The sequence below is a fragment of the Siniperca chuatsi genome, linkage group LG3, assembly GCF_020085105.1.
Source record: "Siniperca chuatsi isolate FFG_IHB_CAS linkage group LG3, ASM2008510v1, whole genome shotgun sequence".
NCBI classification, from domain to species: Eukaryota; Metazoa; Chordata; class Actinopteri; order Centrarchiformes; family Sinipercidae; genus Siniperca; species Siniperca chuatsi.
In genome coordinates, this window is record NC_058044.1 from 6,990,829 (window position 1) to 7,007,514 (window position 16,686).

The 16,686-nt window shown below is 38.2% G+C and overlaps 1 protein-coding gene across 1 annotated transcript in view; it reads right to left on the reverse strand.

Moving 5' to 3' along the window:
- Positions 1 to 16,686, reverse strand: part of LOC122872151 — a 41,770-nt gene that overhangs the window by 21,672 nt on the left and 3,412 nt on the right. Inside the window, exons 3-29 of the mRNA XM_044187954.1 lie at positions 15,012 to 15,030; positions 14,793 to 14,829; positions 12,694 to 12,816; positions 12,170 to 12,369; positions 11,985 to 12,088; positions 11,060 to 11,172; positions 10,589 to 10,837; positions 9,765 to 9,839; positions 9,406 to 9,647; positions 8,557 to 8,638; positions 8,255 to 8,398; positions 5,836 to 6,038; positions 5,638 to 5,747; positions 4,975 to 5,093; positions 4,693 to 4,869; positions 4,570 to 4,601; positions 3,465 to 3,562; positions 3,261 to 3,283; positions 3,107 to 3,128; positions 2,971 to 2,998; positions 2,796 to 2,874; positions 2,505 to 2,651; positions 2,144 to 2,355; positions 651 to 745; positions 403 to 521; positions 129 to 290; positions 7 to 38 (exon numbers count right to left, since the gene is read on the reverse strand). Of these exons, the coding sequence (XP_044043889.1) occupies positions 7 to 38; positions 129 to 290; positions 403 to 521; positions 651 to 745; positions 2,144 to 2,355; positions 2,505 to 2,651; positions 2,796 to 2,874; positions 2,971 to 2,998; positions 3,107 to 3,128; positions 3,261 to 3,283; positions 3,465 to 3,562; positions 4,570 to 4,601; positions 4,693 to 4,869; positions 4,975 to 5,093; positions 5,638 to 5,747; positions 5,836 to 6,038; positions 8,255 to 8,398; positions 8,557 to 8,638; positions 9,406 to 9,647; positions 9,765 to 9,839; positions 10,589 to 10,837; positions 11,060 to 11,172; positions 11,985 to 12,088; positions 12,170 to 12,369; positions 12,694 to 12,816; positions 14,793 to 14,829; positions 15,012 to 15,030 (3,046 nt within the window). The remainder of the gene's footprint in view (positions 1 to 6; positions 39 to 128; positions 291 to 402; positions 522 to 650; positions 746 to 2,143; positions 2,356 to 2,504; positions 2,652 to 2,795; positions 2,875 to 2,970; positions 2,999 to 3,106; positions 3,129 to 3,260; positions 3,284 to 3,464; positions 3,563 to 4,569; positions 4,602 to 4,692; positions 4,870 to 4,974; positions 5,094 to 5,637; positions 5,748 to 5,835; positions 6,039 to 8,254; positions 8,399 to 8,556; positions 8,639 to 9,405; positions 9,648 to 9,764; positions 9,840 to 10,588; positions 10,838 to 11,059; positions 11,173 to 11,984; positions 12,089 to 12,169; positions 12,370 to 12,693; positions 12,817 to 14,792; positions 14,830 to 15,011; positions 15,031 to 16,686) is intronic.

Sequence of the window (16,686 nt, forward strand, 5' to 3'; positions counted from 1 at the left end):
ACTTACAGTGTTTTGTAGGATGAACAGGAAAGGTTTCCCTTTAAATACAGAAAACAAAGATTATTATTTTCAACAAGCAGTGCAAAGTGTAAAGTTTGAATAAAGAGGAATCATGTTACTCTTTTTACCTGTTTAAGGAACATGACGAGGTAGAACAGGAACTCGGGAATATTCCCCTTGTCAGGAGACTCAGTCAGGTAATCAAAGATCATATTTATGATGACGTCTTTGTCTGTCAACACCAGCAGCTCTGCACTCTGCTTTGGAGTCAGGAGTTGTAGGACTTCCAGCTGAATGGAAGGGAGGGAACAAAATAAAGTTTACGGTTGCTGAAAATAACAAGGTAATAACAGCATTAGTCAATTTTCTAAATCCTTGATGTTAGCAGAAATGAAATCTTACAGGGTTGAAGTGTGGGTTGAGATGCAGGAGCTCATTGAGGGACAAAAATGCTGAAAATGGACCCAGATTCTGTATCAGCCACTCTGCACTGCCGTTGGAGAAAGACACACAGCCTGAACCTGGACCAAGTCATGAAGATAAAGAGATATCTGTAAATGCTAACACATCTTTAAACTTATAAGTCCATCCAAGTTTAAAAATATGAAATAGATTTGAAAATAGTCACAGCGTTATAGTCATTCAGATACCTGAGTGTGACAGGAAACGGAGGATGAAATCCTGGAAGACCACATGCTGTTGTTTTGACGTCATGTCATCAAAATGATGGATAAATACCTGCAGTCTAACAATAAAATCAAGGACAGAATGAGAGATATTTTAATCTCTTTGAGGGTAATTTAATAATAAAAATGGTCCAAAAATCATGACGTTGTAACTCTCATTACACATTAAAAAACAAAATTGATCTCTACTATCCTTTCCACCAGTTGGGTAAAAATAAATACATTTTGGCCTGAAAGTGACATCACATGAGAGGCCACATTGTAACCTATATTAAATGGTCTGTATGGTGGCCATTTACATCTTAGACTCAGCTTGTCAGGCTCATATTTACATTATCGGGCTTAATTTGTTCCACTTTCGTCAGCCTAAGCTGAACTTCTTCTTTAATGCTAATATTATCCTGTTAGCATATGATCTTAAAAAGTCCCATGAAATGATACAATTACTTCGTTAAACCTACAATTTTTTTGCAACTTCGGCTCAACAGAACAAGCTGTAAAAACATCGAGTTGATATGGTGAACATGTTAGCAAACAGTTTACACATCCAGCAGATACAGACCAACATTAGCATTAATTTAGTCATGTTTCTGTCCACTTGATAAATGATTGAAGTCCAATATTCACTCTCCATTTAGCCCTGTTTTGGATTCTACTAACTTCTATGGGAATTATCAGGCTCTTTAGCTGCTTAATGCTCCACAATGTTCACCAGCTAATCGCTTAATTTGTCTGTCGGTAGCGTACAGTGGGTTTATCAGAGCTTTTTCACTGAAAACATCTGCCTGCTGCTGCAGAAAACAATGTTGATGAGAGCCATGAAAGTGAACCAATACATTTAATGAGCTGAAAGATGCTGAGGGGAACTGCAGAGTCGGGTGACAATTCTTTGTGGGGTCATCATCACTATGAGTGACACTACACGTTACATTACGCGTAGTCATTTGACCCGTTGTTAATATAAAAACATTGATTAGTACGACTTTAATGTGATGTATTTGCTGTTGGAATGCCATGTTGGGGTGAGACATTAACAAACAAACAAACTTGCTGTACGTGTAAACCAATGGGCTATTAAAGGCTGTTTGATTTGATATGCCAGACAGAAAGGCAGGTCTACAGTAATGTAAAATGTGCAATGCCTTTGTTGATTGGACTATTTAGTTACACCCATTAGTGCAGCATGAGGTCAAAACAGAAGATGCACTGTTTTCTAGGACGTTTGAGTGCACATTTCTTGGTATTTTTAACATATTAACATGCTTAGATTTAGCATGTTAGATGATAATAATGTGACCCTAGCGTCACATTCACCATTGACAGTAGGGTTCAATGGAATCCTGACCTCTTAAACCAAAACAGTAAACTAGATATAAACATCAAGTGTGCAACACAGTAATATGCATGTCGTGATGAAAGAGGATCTGTAACACAAGGTCAGGGAGTCAATCACTTACATTTGCTGGTATGAATGACAGCTGAGGTTTCTGCGGCTCAGACAGCGCAGAAACATTCCTGATGCAGACGGCAGGAACCTGCTCAGACGGCCAGAGAACCACTTCCTGATGACACTGCTGTTCATCAGCTGCTCATCAGTCAGCATCGACACTCTGATCTCCCCAATCACATCCAAAACCTCCGTCGCTGATGGACCGACCATGGTCATGGACTGTAGGGGAGATCAATTGATTGAATCATTATAGGTTGTGTTAATTGGAGCTGGCCTCCATTTTTGAACAGTTACATTTGAATTATTTACTTTAATAATCCTGAAGCTGAGGATGTGTATGTTCATCAGAGGGTTAAAAAGATACTCACCATGTTAGCCAAGATGTCCAGAGCTGGGTCCAAGACAAAGGATAGCTTAGTCAGCAGCATCTTCCACAGCACTTTGGAGTGGCTGCTGTTTCCAGGCAGATTACACTTCAGAAGAGACACCAGCTGATTGGCTGTGAAGTTCTCCAGCTGTATGTGTGAGACAGTAAGTGGTCATTTAGTAATTTACAACAGTCAGCATGCTGCATAGAAGCTATTCTATGAAATAAATCCTTGTATTTCCAGTCTGACTTTGACGCTTTTGAATCTAGTAGCAATATAATAGTTAGCTACCTGTGCACATGCATATGTCTCCAGGGTAAAATTGCAGGAAACTTCCATAGATGTTTTCATGTAAGAGTGCAGGTCAGAGCTGTGAATACATGTTAAAAAGCAAATACACGTCAGTACAGAGACTTTTGAAACAGTTATTTGTAATTTTGGATACAAATCATAACAAATGGGATACCTGTTAATTCCTTTGCAGATGTTAGTACCTGTCAAACAGCAGAGAAAAACAAATCTCAAATGATTTTAGCTCTATAAGTACTAATGTAATGAGTAATTAAATGAGACTATATGCTGACGTGTTAAAGAGCTCTTACCATTGGACTGGGTTACTGCACACTGTGAATGACAGATTTAATACATTTTAAGAAAATTAAAATAATGAATCGGAAACATTGAAACATGAGCTATAAAATGCAGGTAAATAGATTCATTGGAAATATAAGTTGAGCAAATTTCAAGAAATCTCACCACGATGTTCTCTGGCACGCATTCTGTCCAAATTGAAAAATAAAAAATATTCAGTCAATTATTGCGTGCACATGATAACACTTGTAATACACATAAAATACAATCTAAAAAATAAAAATAAGGCTTTATCTTGGCTATCATTGTGACTTTGTGTTTATGGTCATCCTGTATGTTTTTCTGTGTGTGTGTGAAAAAGAGACTGACCCTCTGGTGCGATGTTTATCAGGTCATCTATGACAGCCCAGGTGACAGGTTCCATGTCTAGTGGCAGATATGGTTTGGCTCCGTACAATCTCTCAAAACTGACACACAAATGTAACAAAAAAACATTTAACTGGAAAGCATTTAAAGAGGTCATACCCCCATCTAAGGCTACATAATCCTCTAAAATTGATATATAAATAACAGAAAGGTTTTTTAAAATTATTAAAATCTATATCTGATTCCAGATCTGCATCAAAATGAACATAGTGATAGAGAATTATTGGCTACACGTGCTAGATTTTTTTCATTCAAATAAGTGCACTGGGTTGTAAGAGAATGGCGAAATGGTCCCAAAACGCCTTACAGTATCTCACAATGTCGAGAATAATGTTTTTAAAAAATCCTAGATTCACACCAAAAACAATCCAGCTGTTTGTTTCCAGCCTTGGTCCATCTGATAAATCTGAAAGTAACTGGTTCATGAAGTGGTTCCCAAACTTTCTATCATGTCCCACTTTTGAAAGACAATATTTCATTTTCATATGATTTTTGCATCAATTGTGATCTAATATTTTGATTAGTAAGGTAATTCATTTGCTGTATTAACCAAAATAGACACTCCTGTCTGTGTGTTTTATACAGTACATTTTCCAGAAAAAATGAAATATATTGTGATATATATTGATTTGATGATATAAAATTACATGTACTGTGATAGAGTAATTGTTCCATGTCAGCCACCCCTATTTACCTGCTGTTTTGCTGTCTGTCTTGATGACCAAACTCTTGACATCCTTGCTAGCATCAGAGGACTCTTGTTTCATTTTTGTTCCCAAATGAATCAGATTAACAGGCTTTTTTTTTCACAGCAAATATTTTGACTTGTCATAGCAGGAAAAGCACAGGTGGAGCTAATAACATTAATGATGATTCAGTTCCAACATTTAGTGCCATGCAATGCATTGCAGCAGGTGTTATCACTTACACCTGTGTTTGACACGTCAAAATGTCTGCTGTGAAAAAGTTCTTCTGGGCTAATGTAAACAAAATAACAAAATAGAATTTGGCTGGAATTTAAGTTATAAAACCATTTGAAAGTACTCACATGGGTTTGTAGACACTGCAGGGTGGATTGACCTGAGAGATTGAATATTTTACTATTAATCATCCAGGACAGTTAAAACTTTCCAAAAGAATTTAAGTTATTGTATCATTACAAAGCTGTTACCTCTTTGGCGAGCTCGATCAGGGAGTGCAGGACCTCTGGAAGTTTCCTGTCTTCGGGGGACTCCAATAGGAAGTCAAACACTTGTTTGATAACAAAGTCTTTCTCAGGTGGAGTAGGAAGAGGCAATAGCAGCATCTCTGCTGTCTGTTTTGGAGACAAGAGCTGAAGAACCTCCAGCTGGACAGGAGACAAAAGAGAAGAAATGAGTTACAATAAGGTACAGGCTTCAGTTAAGTCAGTTTTAGATGAAGCATTTTAGCCAGTCAGGTTTTCCAGACTTACTCCAGAGAAGTTTGGGTTGAGTTTGTAGAAGTCAGTGATGAAGGCAAATCTTGAGAAGAAACCAAAGTTGTTTTTCAGCCATTCTGCACTGTGATTGGCTGAGGAGATACACTGGGGGTCTGACACATGTATGCAAAAATTAATGTATATTTAGGAAATTAACTGCATGTATAAACCCTTTGTCTTGACATAATTATTTTTATTCATGGTTAAGAGAAAGCAAAGATCTGAAACAATATTATAAAGAGTACGGTCTAGACCTGCTGTATAGGAAAAGTGCAATGCGATAACTTCTGTTATGAATATATATATATATTGCTGTATAAATAAAATTGAATTTAATTGAAACACAGTGGTGGAAAGTAACTAAGTACATTTACTCAAGTACTTTACTTAAGAACAAATTTGAGGTACTTGTACCATGCTACTTAATACTTTTACTCCACTACATTTATTTCACAACAATTTTTTGTTTTTGCATGAATGAAGACTTTTGTCCTTCTATTATTTGCCAAAATGTCACGTTAAGATTTTTATGTAATTGCAGGATAGAAATTTAGATTCTGGTGATTATTTTAAGTGGGTAAATACACAGTTCCTTTACTTTTCTCTTGTTCTGTTGTACCCTTTAAAGGCTGCTACATCTGCTAACAGTTTACTTACCAGAGGTGTTGTGATGCAGCAGGAAGGAATAGATGAAGTGCTCATAGATGTTATGACTGTACATCGGATCAGCATCCATAAAACTCATGTGTTTGCTGAGTGCTGCCACACTGCACATATAGAAAAAGAAAACATTTAATACACCATACTGTGTGTGTGTGTGTGGAAAAAAACATCTCCTCAAACCTGTGAACTCACATGGTTTGGTAAACCGGGCAGGAGAAGTTCTTGGTGCTGAGGCAGGACAGGAGGCCTGTGGATATATCAGGCAGGAGGGGCATCAGTTTGATCTGAAACCAGAGCTCGATGAAGTTCGGGTCCTCCAGGTGTTCCTGGGTCAGAGAGGGAGAGTCCGCCTCAACAAAGATCTGCTGAAAGTCGGACGCCACCTCATTGAAGTTCTATAGGAGGAAATGAGTAAGGAAGCACTGATTTTAATTTTAATTTTGAAATGTGTAGTAAAATGAGCAGGCAAACAAACACACATAAAGTAGTTTACAATAAAGATGTGTAGTCATCTGGACACTGTTTTCAGAATCAAGACGTTTCGGCTCCCATCCGGAAGTCATTCTCAATTGTGAAAAACTCTGTGTTACATAAGCCCTGCCCTGAGGAAGGAATCTGCCTGAGTATCTGTTAATAGCTACTCAGGCAGATTCCTTCAGGGCAGGGCTTATGTAACACAGAGTAACTTAAATTTCTAGTTCCCGTCCCATTTTTTCACAATTGAGAATGACTTCCGGATGGGAGCCAAAACGTCTTGATTCTGAAAACAGTGTCCAGATGACTACGACTGAAACCTTTTCTACGATAGAACACTCCTGGACGAATGAGGGACTACACCGTCTAATAAAGATGTGTGTAATGGGTTTTTGTCCTGTTATGTCCTGTTTTATTTTGTAATATTCTCTGTCCCTCTTGTGTCTGGTAGTTTTGCTTCCTGTCTTTGATTGCTTTCATTGTTTTCACCTGTGTCTCATTGGCGCCCCTACCTGAGCGTATTTAGTCAGTAATTTAGTGTCAGATTGTTGTTGTATTTCTGTCAAGCACCCTGGTTTCTTGTATCTGTTAGTTCTGGAGTCTTTGTGTCCTTTAACCTTGCTGGTCTGTGGAGTTTGGATTTTGCCTGCTTGCTTGTGTTTCTGGACTGCTTACCTGCTGAGAGTTGCTTTTGCCTGCCAATTCAGTGTAACCCATTTTTATTTATTTATTTTTTTTAATAAAATTGATTGGCACCAGCTCTACCTGCTAGTCTGTATTTGGGTCCTGTTCCCAGGCATTCCCTGTTTCCTGGCTTGACTAATCAAAACACTGAGTCTCCCAGGTAGGAGTTAACATTTGTAAGGCTGCAGAGTAGTTCAGCAGGAGACATTTTTCACTCCACAATTGTGTCTCCCAGTGCTCATGCACTTACTTAGTAGTATAATTCAAGTTCTATGGTGGAGGTTTTGTTTGTCTCTATCTACGGATGTTAAAAGCAGTGTGTATGTTTGTTTGTTTGTTTGTTACATTCAGCTTTAAAAACCTGATTTTAAACTTTGATAGGTTATTCTCAAGTTAGTATTTTTTAAAGGCACAGTTTGTGATATAAATAAAACAAAGACCCCACCACAAAATCAGAAATGCAAGATGTTTCATCATTCCCAAATTGTTTGACACTTCATTGACAGTAATACAGGCACTACCCAGAGAACAGCAGTAAGTTTTGCAGATTAGTAATGTTTATAAACAGGCTTATATTCTGTTTTATGATCCACTGAGAAGCTACATTCACTAATTATTTAATATTTAACTATAAAGGAAGGAATCTCTGTCTTTCTGTATGTATGTATGTATGTATGTATGTATGTCATTTGATTTTTCTTAACAGTTCATCCAATTGACCTCAAGGGAGTGTAGTGTCAAATTGGTGGCCAGATTGTGGCGCTATAATATCAAACTTCACGTTTTGAACTGTACGTCTCAGAAACAAATTATTTTTTTCTGGATTCTGTGGGTCCGGACGAATATATCCATAAAAATCACACCCATTTGCATCTAGATAGATTTTCTGCCATTTTGAATTTTGTCCAAATTTGTGTTTTCGCTGCTACTCCTACAAATTTTGAACAATCGTCACCAAATTTGGTACAGAACATCTCTAGACCATGCTGGAAAAAGTTACTTTTTGGGAGTTTGCTCAAATGCTGTGGTCAGGGCTCATATTACATAAAATGTCATCTCCTGAACACATTGTGCTATTGCAACCACATTTGGTGGCCATGTGTAGATGTGATGTCTGAGTGACCATGACAAATTTGGTGCCATTTGGTCAATAGGTGGTGCTGTAGCAGCATCATCAAACTTTACAGGAAGGAATCTTTGTATGTAGGTATGGGTGTATGACTGTCCTTCGCATACCTCGACAACCGTCCATCCAATCGACTTCACACTTGGTGGGTGTATTGCTGAGGACCCCAGGGAGTGCAGTGTCAAGTGTGAAGTCGATCGCATTAGCAGTTTTCGAGAATGCTGCAAGCACCATTTCCAGGGGCCAAGCAATCAGCCCACTCCGAATGGGCACTGCAGTAGTTTCAATAAAAGGGAAAGCAAGATATAGAGTGGTTGATATACTCACTGCTGTGGATAACTCTTTGATCAGTGAGTTCAGATGTTCTGTCAGCTCTACAATCAAGCTCATGATTGTCGCCTCGGACATTGTCAGGTTGGTACGGGCAGCACAGTGCAAAACATAGGCCACATTTTCCACTGCATCAGTCAGCTGGTAGGATGAAAAAATTATGTGAAGACAAAAAACTCTATAAGATGACTTTTCAAGCAGATTTTTGACAACAAGGAAAGGTTCACGTAAGTTTAAATGAAATTCTGAACATTCAAACTTGATTAATTATAAAAAAAATGAATAAAAGGAAGCCTCACCCCGCAAGGGTTCTTATCAAGAGTGATGCTACAGACATCCAGGTCTACAAAGGTTTCATTGTCCATACTATGGTCCAGATAGCTGCACACAAACATACATTCAAAAGACATTATAATACACCATTTTACAACACAGAAACATATCGACTGACCTGGATTGAGTGAGACTGTTACACTAACTAAAGCTGCATTCATTTTTGTTTTATTTTTTGGCCACTACTGAGCAGAGGAACTTCACAACAAGCTGACAAACCCACAACCTCAACACATTTTGGCTTTATGAAATTACTACGGCTAGCAGGTTAGCAAACAATTGCCTTTTTACACATAAAAGACACAAAGCAACATTAGCATTAATTTTGAGTCATGTTTCTGGTCACCTTACAAATCTAAATCCAATATTCACTCTCCTTTTGGCTCTGTTTTGGTCTCCAACTCCTGAGAAACATCAGGGTCTTTAGCTGCTCCACTTTCTGCACTAGCTAGTCACTAACTTTGTCTATGTGCAGTTTGGTGCTAGGCTGGTAGCATTTATGGAGCTTTTTTTGCTGAAAACAGCTGCCTGCTGCTGCTGGAGACTGAACAGTACAGTAAAACTGAAACAATGAGCTAAAAGAGGCTAAAAAACTACATAGAGCTACATTTTGGTGATAAGCTAATTGCTGCATTGTGTAGCAGTAATTGCTGGAACTCAGCCAACATTAAGATTATAGGAGCTTTAAATTTGATTCATCTAATGCAATTGTTTCCCATTTAGTTCTATCTTTACTGACAAAACCTAAATAAAAAAAATAATAAATGAATACTCGGGGATGAAGAATACTAATCAAAAATGTTAGCTTGACTTACAACACTTGGTAGAAGACGAGGGTGATGTTTTGCTGCATCAGGGCCTCGTCATTCGGCAAGAACCTCCGTAGCACCGGCATCACAACTTGCTGGTACCAGTCCTCCACATTAGTCACATCAAACGTTGGCCTTTCTGGATCTACAGATGTGTTTTGTGGCCGGTACATGTCTGCCAGCTCAGCCAGAGTAAAGTTGAGCAGGAACTGGGTCAGAGTGGTGCTTCTTATTTCTGACATGTTCCTCTGGAGAAACACAGCAGGTCAGGAGTCATTTCACTTGGCAGGTGTACAGTGTGAATACATCTGCATGTCAGTTTATGTAGTCTGTGTGCATGTGTGTTTATGTGTGAGAGCTTGTACCTCTTGTGTGAAAGACACAAAGTCATGAACGAAGCTTCTAATGGGTCTAAGAGCCATCATGAACCCATTTATAACCTGTAAGTGTGACAAAAGAGGAGAGGTAGTCCAAAATTAGCGAATTAGCATATTTCCAAAAATGTCAAACTATTCCTTTAAGGAGACCGATGACAGTGAACCAAAACAGTAATGTTGCCGGCGATAAAACCAAAACAACGAGTTAAAACACGTTAAGACGCTCTGTAGAGCTGAGGGGAACTGCAGGCTTGGGTGATAATTCTCTGTGGTTGTGTTCATCACTATGAGCCACAACACACAGTGCTGAGCTACACACAGTCATTTGATCCATTGTTAATATAAAAATATTGGTTAAAGCAGCTTTAAATATTAAAATACATATATATAAATATATATTTCCTATATCATTCAGTGTCTGTTTGTTCCACCACTTCATAGAAGCTGTAATGGTTTGGAATATAATAATGTGAAATGTTGAAATCCAAGATACTGTGTTTTATTTTTTTTATGGCTATCCCATTACCTGTACACAATATGCTAATGTTATATATCCCCAAAATGCCTAACATATTTAAAAACTTTTGGATTTCCCCTAGAAGTCTGAAAAAAATCTTAAAGATTTGGCAGCACAAAATACCGTTAAGATAATCAAGATTTAGACCACCAGCAGACTCACACTTTTTGATCTAAAACAAATTAAATAATTTCAGATTCTTCACAGTATTATTGAATTTTAAAACACGTGATAGGTGATTTTTATAGCATTAAAGACCTGGCAGTATCCCTACATCCATGCTACATTACAGTACCTGTCTGAGCCTGTTTGGGGATGGTGGTGGGTATGGGTTATATGTGGGCTGTGGAGGATAGGTAGGAGGGTTTTCAGGGCTCGTCCAGTTGTAGGCCTCTCCAGGGATGGTAATGGGGGGAAGGCCAGAGTCCCCTGTCAACAAACTATTGAAGACCAGGCTGAGGGTGCCATTGTCTAAACCTGAGACCGTGGGCCTCAGCAGCAGCTCGGCCTTCTGCACTGGAGTCAGCAGGTGAAGAACCTCCAACTGGAAAAAAGATCAGGAGAGAGGAGGACAAGAGAGTCAGATGCAGAGGTAGAGGTAGATGTGTGACAAAGCAATGATGTATTGGCTATAAGTGCAGTGATAGACTTAAAACTCCACTGTTTCACTTGAACTAAATAAAAACTCTCCCCACTCTGTCGCTGTGACTGTGTTGACTGGTGTTATAAATCCCGTAAATCTTGAAGAAAACTCATGTTAACTCACTCCACTGAAGACCATGTTGAGTGTTGAAAAGTCCTTAATTCGGGCCATTGCTCTGAAGGCACCAAAATTCTTCATTAACCACTCCTCACTGCTCTCCTCTTGGCTCACACAACCTATACAGAGATTAAACACACTGAGTGAACACAAACACACATATATCTATATATATACACACACACACACACAAATATAGAAGAGATAAATAATCTTGTTTGTTAACAAATCTTAAAATCTTAATGTGTCAGTTAAACATTTAGTTTATATTGTGCTGCATATAGGCTACTGTGAACTTTTTTTGTGATGTTTCCTATAATATTCTGCCAATTTTTTGTAGGTGCGGATAATTTTACATAAACCTTCATTACTCTTAAATGTACAACCACATTTTGATGCCACATGCATGCATCAACTCAGAATAATTCTGTACGATTTGATTACATTTTATTATTAATTATTCATTTTATTTGTATTATTTTATTAATATCCCTGGGCAGGATGAAGCAGTTTTTCAAAAATCATGGCTGCAATCAGTCAAGATAATTGACCCTACTCTTCATCAAAAGTAAAAAAAAAAAAAAAGAAAAGAAAAAATTCTGATGAAGACACAGTAGTGTCGAAACATTGGGTTTGTTCTGAGAGGCACCTGATTCAGCTGCACATTTCTGGAAGATGCGCGGAGAACCCCTTTTCATATATGTATAAAAATTCTAAATATTTTCTATTACTAAAATGAATGCAGAGTAGGGATTTCTGTTACAACTTCACCTACTTCCAAGACGCATGGAGAAGGCAAGTTGTTGTTTATACTATAAGTGTTGCTGGAGCTATTACAAAAATAACAAATTCAGTGGAATGTGCAGCTTTAGTGGAGGTGTGTGCTATCTAAATTAATCCTAAAGTTGAATTAAAAACATAAAAGCTTTACCAGCTACTCTGTCTCCAGACAGAAATGGGTACATAAAGAATGTGTAGATCCACTTTTGTCTGACTGGATTCATCTCAGAATAATAGTCACTGAGCTCCCTCACCCTGCAAGAAGAGAGAGGATGGTGAGAAGGTGTTGTAACAAAGGTAACAGAAACAGGCAGGTAGACAGAGAATCAGACATACACAGTCTGGTAGGTGGAGCAGCTGAAATTCTTGGTGCTGAGGCAGGACAGGGAGTGTTTGGTGATGGATTGCAACAGCGGTTTGATCTTGACCTCCATCCACATCTGGATCAGGGCTTCGTTCTGGAGAGGGTCTGCTCCGGGGTTTAATGCCAGCGCCTCCTCCAGGCTGAGAAGGGGCACTCCGGTCATGCTGGACCTCTGTGGTTGCGGTGATGAAGGGGTGTAAAAAAATCAAGGGGTGAGAGGAAGGAGAGGTAGAAAGATAGTTCATTGAAATGTAATTATATTATGCGGGTGAATGTGTATCCCTGAAAAGCTATTAATACAAGCGCACAAATACATTTTTAACATTCAGTAACAGAATAGTCTTTACAAAAGTCACCAGACTTCTAATCTGTCACAGTCTGGAAAGTCTGAATGTCACTCCGTGAGAGAAAACAAAACAGCATTGCAACACCAACTGGTCGGGTTGGAATTTGTAACATTTCTTGCGTTGCTCCTGTTTTTAACTTTCAGCCTTACCATGAAGGTGTACACATCCATTGTTGCTTCAAGCATTCCTTTCAGCCTCTGCATGTAGTCTCTTCCTGTGTCTGTTGATGGCAATCCCACACATTGTAGGAAGTGCGAGGTTGAATCTGACACCTTGGAATAAATGACATCAGCAAAAGTTGAGCAATGAGGAAACAATTTTATATAAGACAAGCTGAAAACCTACTTTGGAGGCAACTAGAAAGCTTCTTTCCAAAGAAATGTTGGATTGTCTTTATTGCAGATATTTTCAGACATCAGAAACTGCACCAGAGCTCTTAAACACTGAGATTATATAACCAGTTCATAACATTTGGGAATGTAATGTGCTATTTTGTTAAAAAAAAAAATGCCTGTGTTCCAGCATTGAAGGGAAGCCATCTCTGGCTTTTACATACTAAATGCCAAATTCATCCACTTTTTTTTTTGTGGTAGACAATAAAATTTAACTTGGGCTGAAAATTAGGTCCACATTAGCAGCACTTCGGCTAGCATTTGTCCAGAGGTGACCCAAGGAATCTGCCCAAATATTACAGCTGATTCTGTTATTCACATACACAGACATTACCCATGAACATGTACAAATCTGCTTCACAATGAGAAGTCAATATGGGAACAAATTCTGTCAGTATGTTTCCAGTTAGCCAAGGCAGGTTGTGGCTGATTGTCAGCACACTCGGCTGTATTATGGCACCAGAGGAATGAATGGGCCCAAACATGGCTGCAAATTCAGCTAGATTAGGAAGCGAGGTCTTTTTCTGATTTGGGCTAATTAGCTCTGCGTTAGCAGCATTTGGGCTAGTGCTAGACCAGAGACGCCCCTGGTAATCTGCCCAAGTATATTAAAGCTGATTTTGTTGTGTCATTCATCATTAATCTGGCAACCAAGCATGCTGGATTTAGGCCACTCTTTTTTTTTTGGCTACAGACAATTTCCTAGAAACATGTATAAATCTGGCTCACAATGAAGGGATTTACAAGAAATAACACAATTCATTTACAACATTCACACAAACTGTAAATGAACATGATGCTGGCTTGAAGACACTTTTTTTTTAGTAATGTTCTGGTGCATTAGTTGTTTTTTTTTTTAAAAAAAGGGGGTTGGAGTCTGATAGTATCAACACTACAGACAACAGTAATGATGAACATCTTGCATCAACACCTTTGATAGTGTTAGCAAATCTTCACATGCTTCACCACATTGGTATTCACTGCAGACAAATCCATTGTTTGCTTTGTCTTGTCATTATGCAGTCCATGCCTGTGGACTAAAAGATGTTTCGCTAAACTCTGTTCAGGTTTATTTTATCAAGCTCAGTTAGATCATTGAGAACGTGAGAACTGATCTTGATCTTGATCTTGAAGTATGTGATTTTGGGAAGTTTTGCTACTGTACATTCAAGTCATTCCAAGAGTCCTGAGACAGTGACAGCGAATTCACGAGCAAGACTTAAAAGTTGTCATGGTAGGTTAGTAGTTATATTGCTAAATCACAGCAAGAAGGTCCTGGGGCCATATATCATCCCTGGTCCACTCTGAATGAATTTTGCATGTTCTTCCCATCTTTATGCAAGATTTTTCTCACACCACATGACTCGGTATAATACCACTAATAGAAAACTCTCAGTATTATTTCCTTCAACCAGAGACTTTGGAGTTGCTGCCCACTACGTTTGTGAATTTCCCCACAGAGACCAATAAATTAAACTTCAAATATTCTGTTGTGAAATAATGACAAATCCTGAAGCTGCTCTGCTGACACTGAAAGAAGACTAGATGTATTATTTCAGCTTTGAAAAACAAAAACATGCCATATCTTTCACTGAATCACCCTCGATAACTTGCTCAAAGTTGTCTTGTCTTGATTAAGTCAGAACGTGACTTTGTACCCGTAGCTTTGGGAGGGATTTGATTATGATCATAAATCCAAATTCATCAACATAATCAGAAGAAAACAGATGCAGCACTTGTGAACAGTTGTGGGGTATTGGGGGGTTTGGGGTAATTTCTCCTTAGCCTTTTGGTTTTGTGCATATTTAGATAAAAATGCTTTGGCAATAAGTACAGTAAGTGACAGCTTCACTCACCTGACCACAGGTTTCTCCAGTAGTGCAGGTTGCATTACTGTACATTCCCATCAGTGACGCAGCAAGACAAGCGTTGAATGACAAAACATGAGATAATGCATTACATTTAGAACAGGGTGAAGTCTTTACAAGTGGAAAATAACATTTTATGCTCCATTGGCTTTGTAATAAAATTGTTATGTCTTTTTCCACTGAGTTATTTCAACTCCCTGATCTTACCTTTGTGCACGTGATGCCCCTGTTGGGAGAAGACATAGTTCACTATTAGAGCTGACACTAGAATTTGAAATACTCAAACTACATTTGGACATATTTAGGACGTTTTTATTAATTAAGAAGATATAAAATAATGGTTGTCTTGTTTCAATGTTGAATGTCAAAATGGTGAATCTAAAAAGAAGCTCATGCATTTTGATTCTGAGAGACTGACTCCAAAATCTTTCATGTACCATTTGCCAAATTTTTCTTAGCTACTAAATTCCATTTTATCTGCACTGAAATGATCTTGATGTCTGTATTTGCCCACATATCAGGGAAATTAAGAAAAAAACATACTGCTGTATAACAAAATGGGCCCAGAAAGCAAAAGTACTTGTGTTTAAAGGATAATGTTGGCAACGTTCTATAATTTTTGCATTGTAAATAAACAGCCTGATCTCACTCCCAGCGCGTCAAATACGACTTTCCAAATGTTAGCTGACCGAATGGATTCAATTCTGAGAGTGAAACGAGTCATTTCGAGGGGGTTGCGACGTTCAAAAAAATGTATCCACCATTTTACAGTGCATCTTTCACAATGCAAGTTTATGGGAACAAGTCTTTTTGGGCCAGTGTGCATCACGTGACGGACGTGAAAGGAAAAGTCCAAACCATGGTCTTTTTCTAAACCTAACCAAGTAGCTTTGGTGCCTAAACCTAACCAAACTGCGACCGTTTCACAACGTTAACCACATGTGCAGAAATGTTTCTCAGCAAGCTTTATTTTGAAAGTCTAACCGGCTGTTGCATATATAATATTGCTAACTTGACATGCCCTGTAACTGCAAAAGTGAAGCTAAGGGGTACCCACAGCTTCATAGTTTGAAGCGTTGGCCACTGACCAAGTATTTGACGCAATAAATCCAGTGAAACGACCAAAATGAACAGTGAATTAATCCTTCTAACAAGTATTGTCTGTGTATCCAAAGTCTGATATAGTAGTTCATTCCTCTCTGCGATAGAGCTCAATTGTTTTTCCAAAATCACATTAAAACATTGAAAACACATGAATGTCACCCTGTAGCACTGCAACTGCAACTTATTTTGAGTCAATCCCACATACACCATCACCTGCTACCATAAATACTCACTAGCGACCCAAATGTGTATAAATCCGCTTCTGAAAATAGTCCGCAAAAACGTTTGAGTAACATTTTCTAAAAACTACAGTGCCCAACAGTTTTTATAAAAAAAAAAACTATATATTTATGACCAATTTAAAATTTACATCTTTGGTAGGAACAAATGTGCTTGGGGCTGAATACCAAAAAGTCTGAAAAGTACTGAGCGACAGATGAAAACATTGTTGATTTTGGTCTTTTCATGGGATTTGTTAACAATATGAAAAATATTCAATAACACCATCTTTATCCAAACCAACAATGCGTTAGTTGGTCTCTCAATATTTCCTTATCTTGTCTGCAGTAAATCTTAGGGCCAAACACATATAGTTTAATGTTTTTAAAGGCCTAAATCATTTTCTAACAGCTGTGCACTTTTGTTTTTAGCAAACATTATACAAACAGGAGGAAATAGAGCATTTGTTGTGGACTATTTTCAGCAGCAGAATAATATACATTTTGGTGTTTTAGTGAGTATTTATGGCAGCAGGACAGCATATGTACGATTATCAATT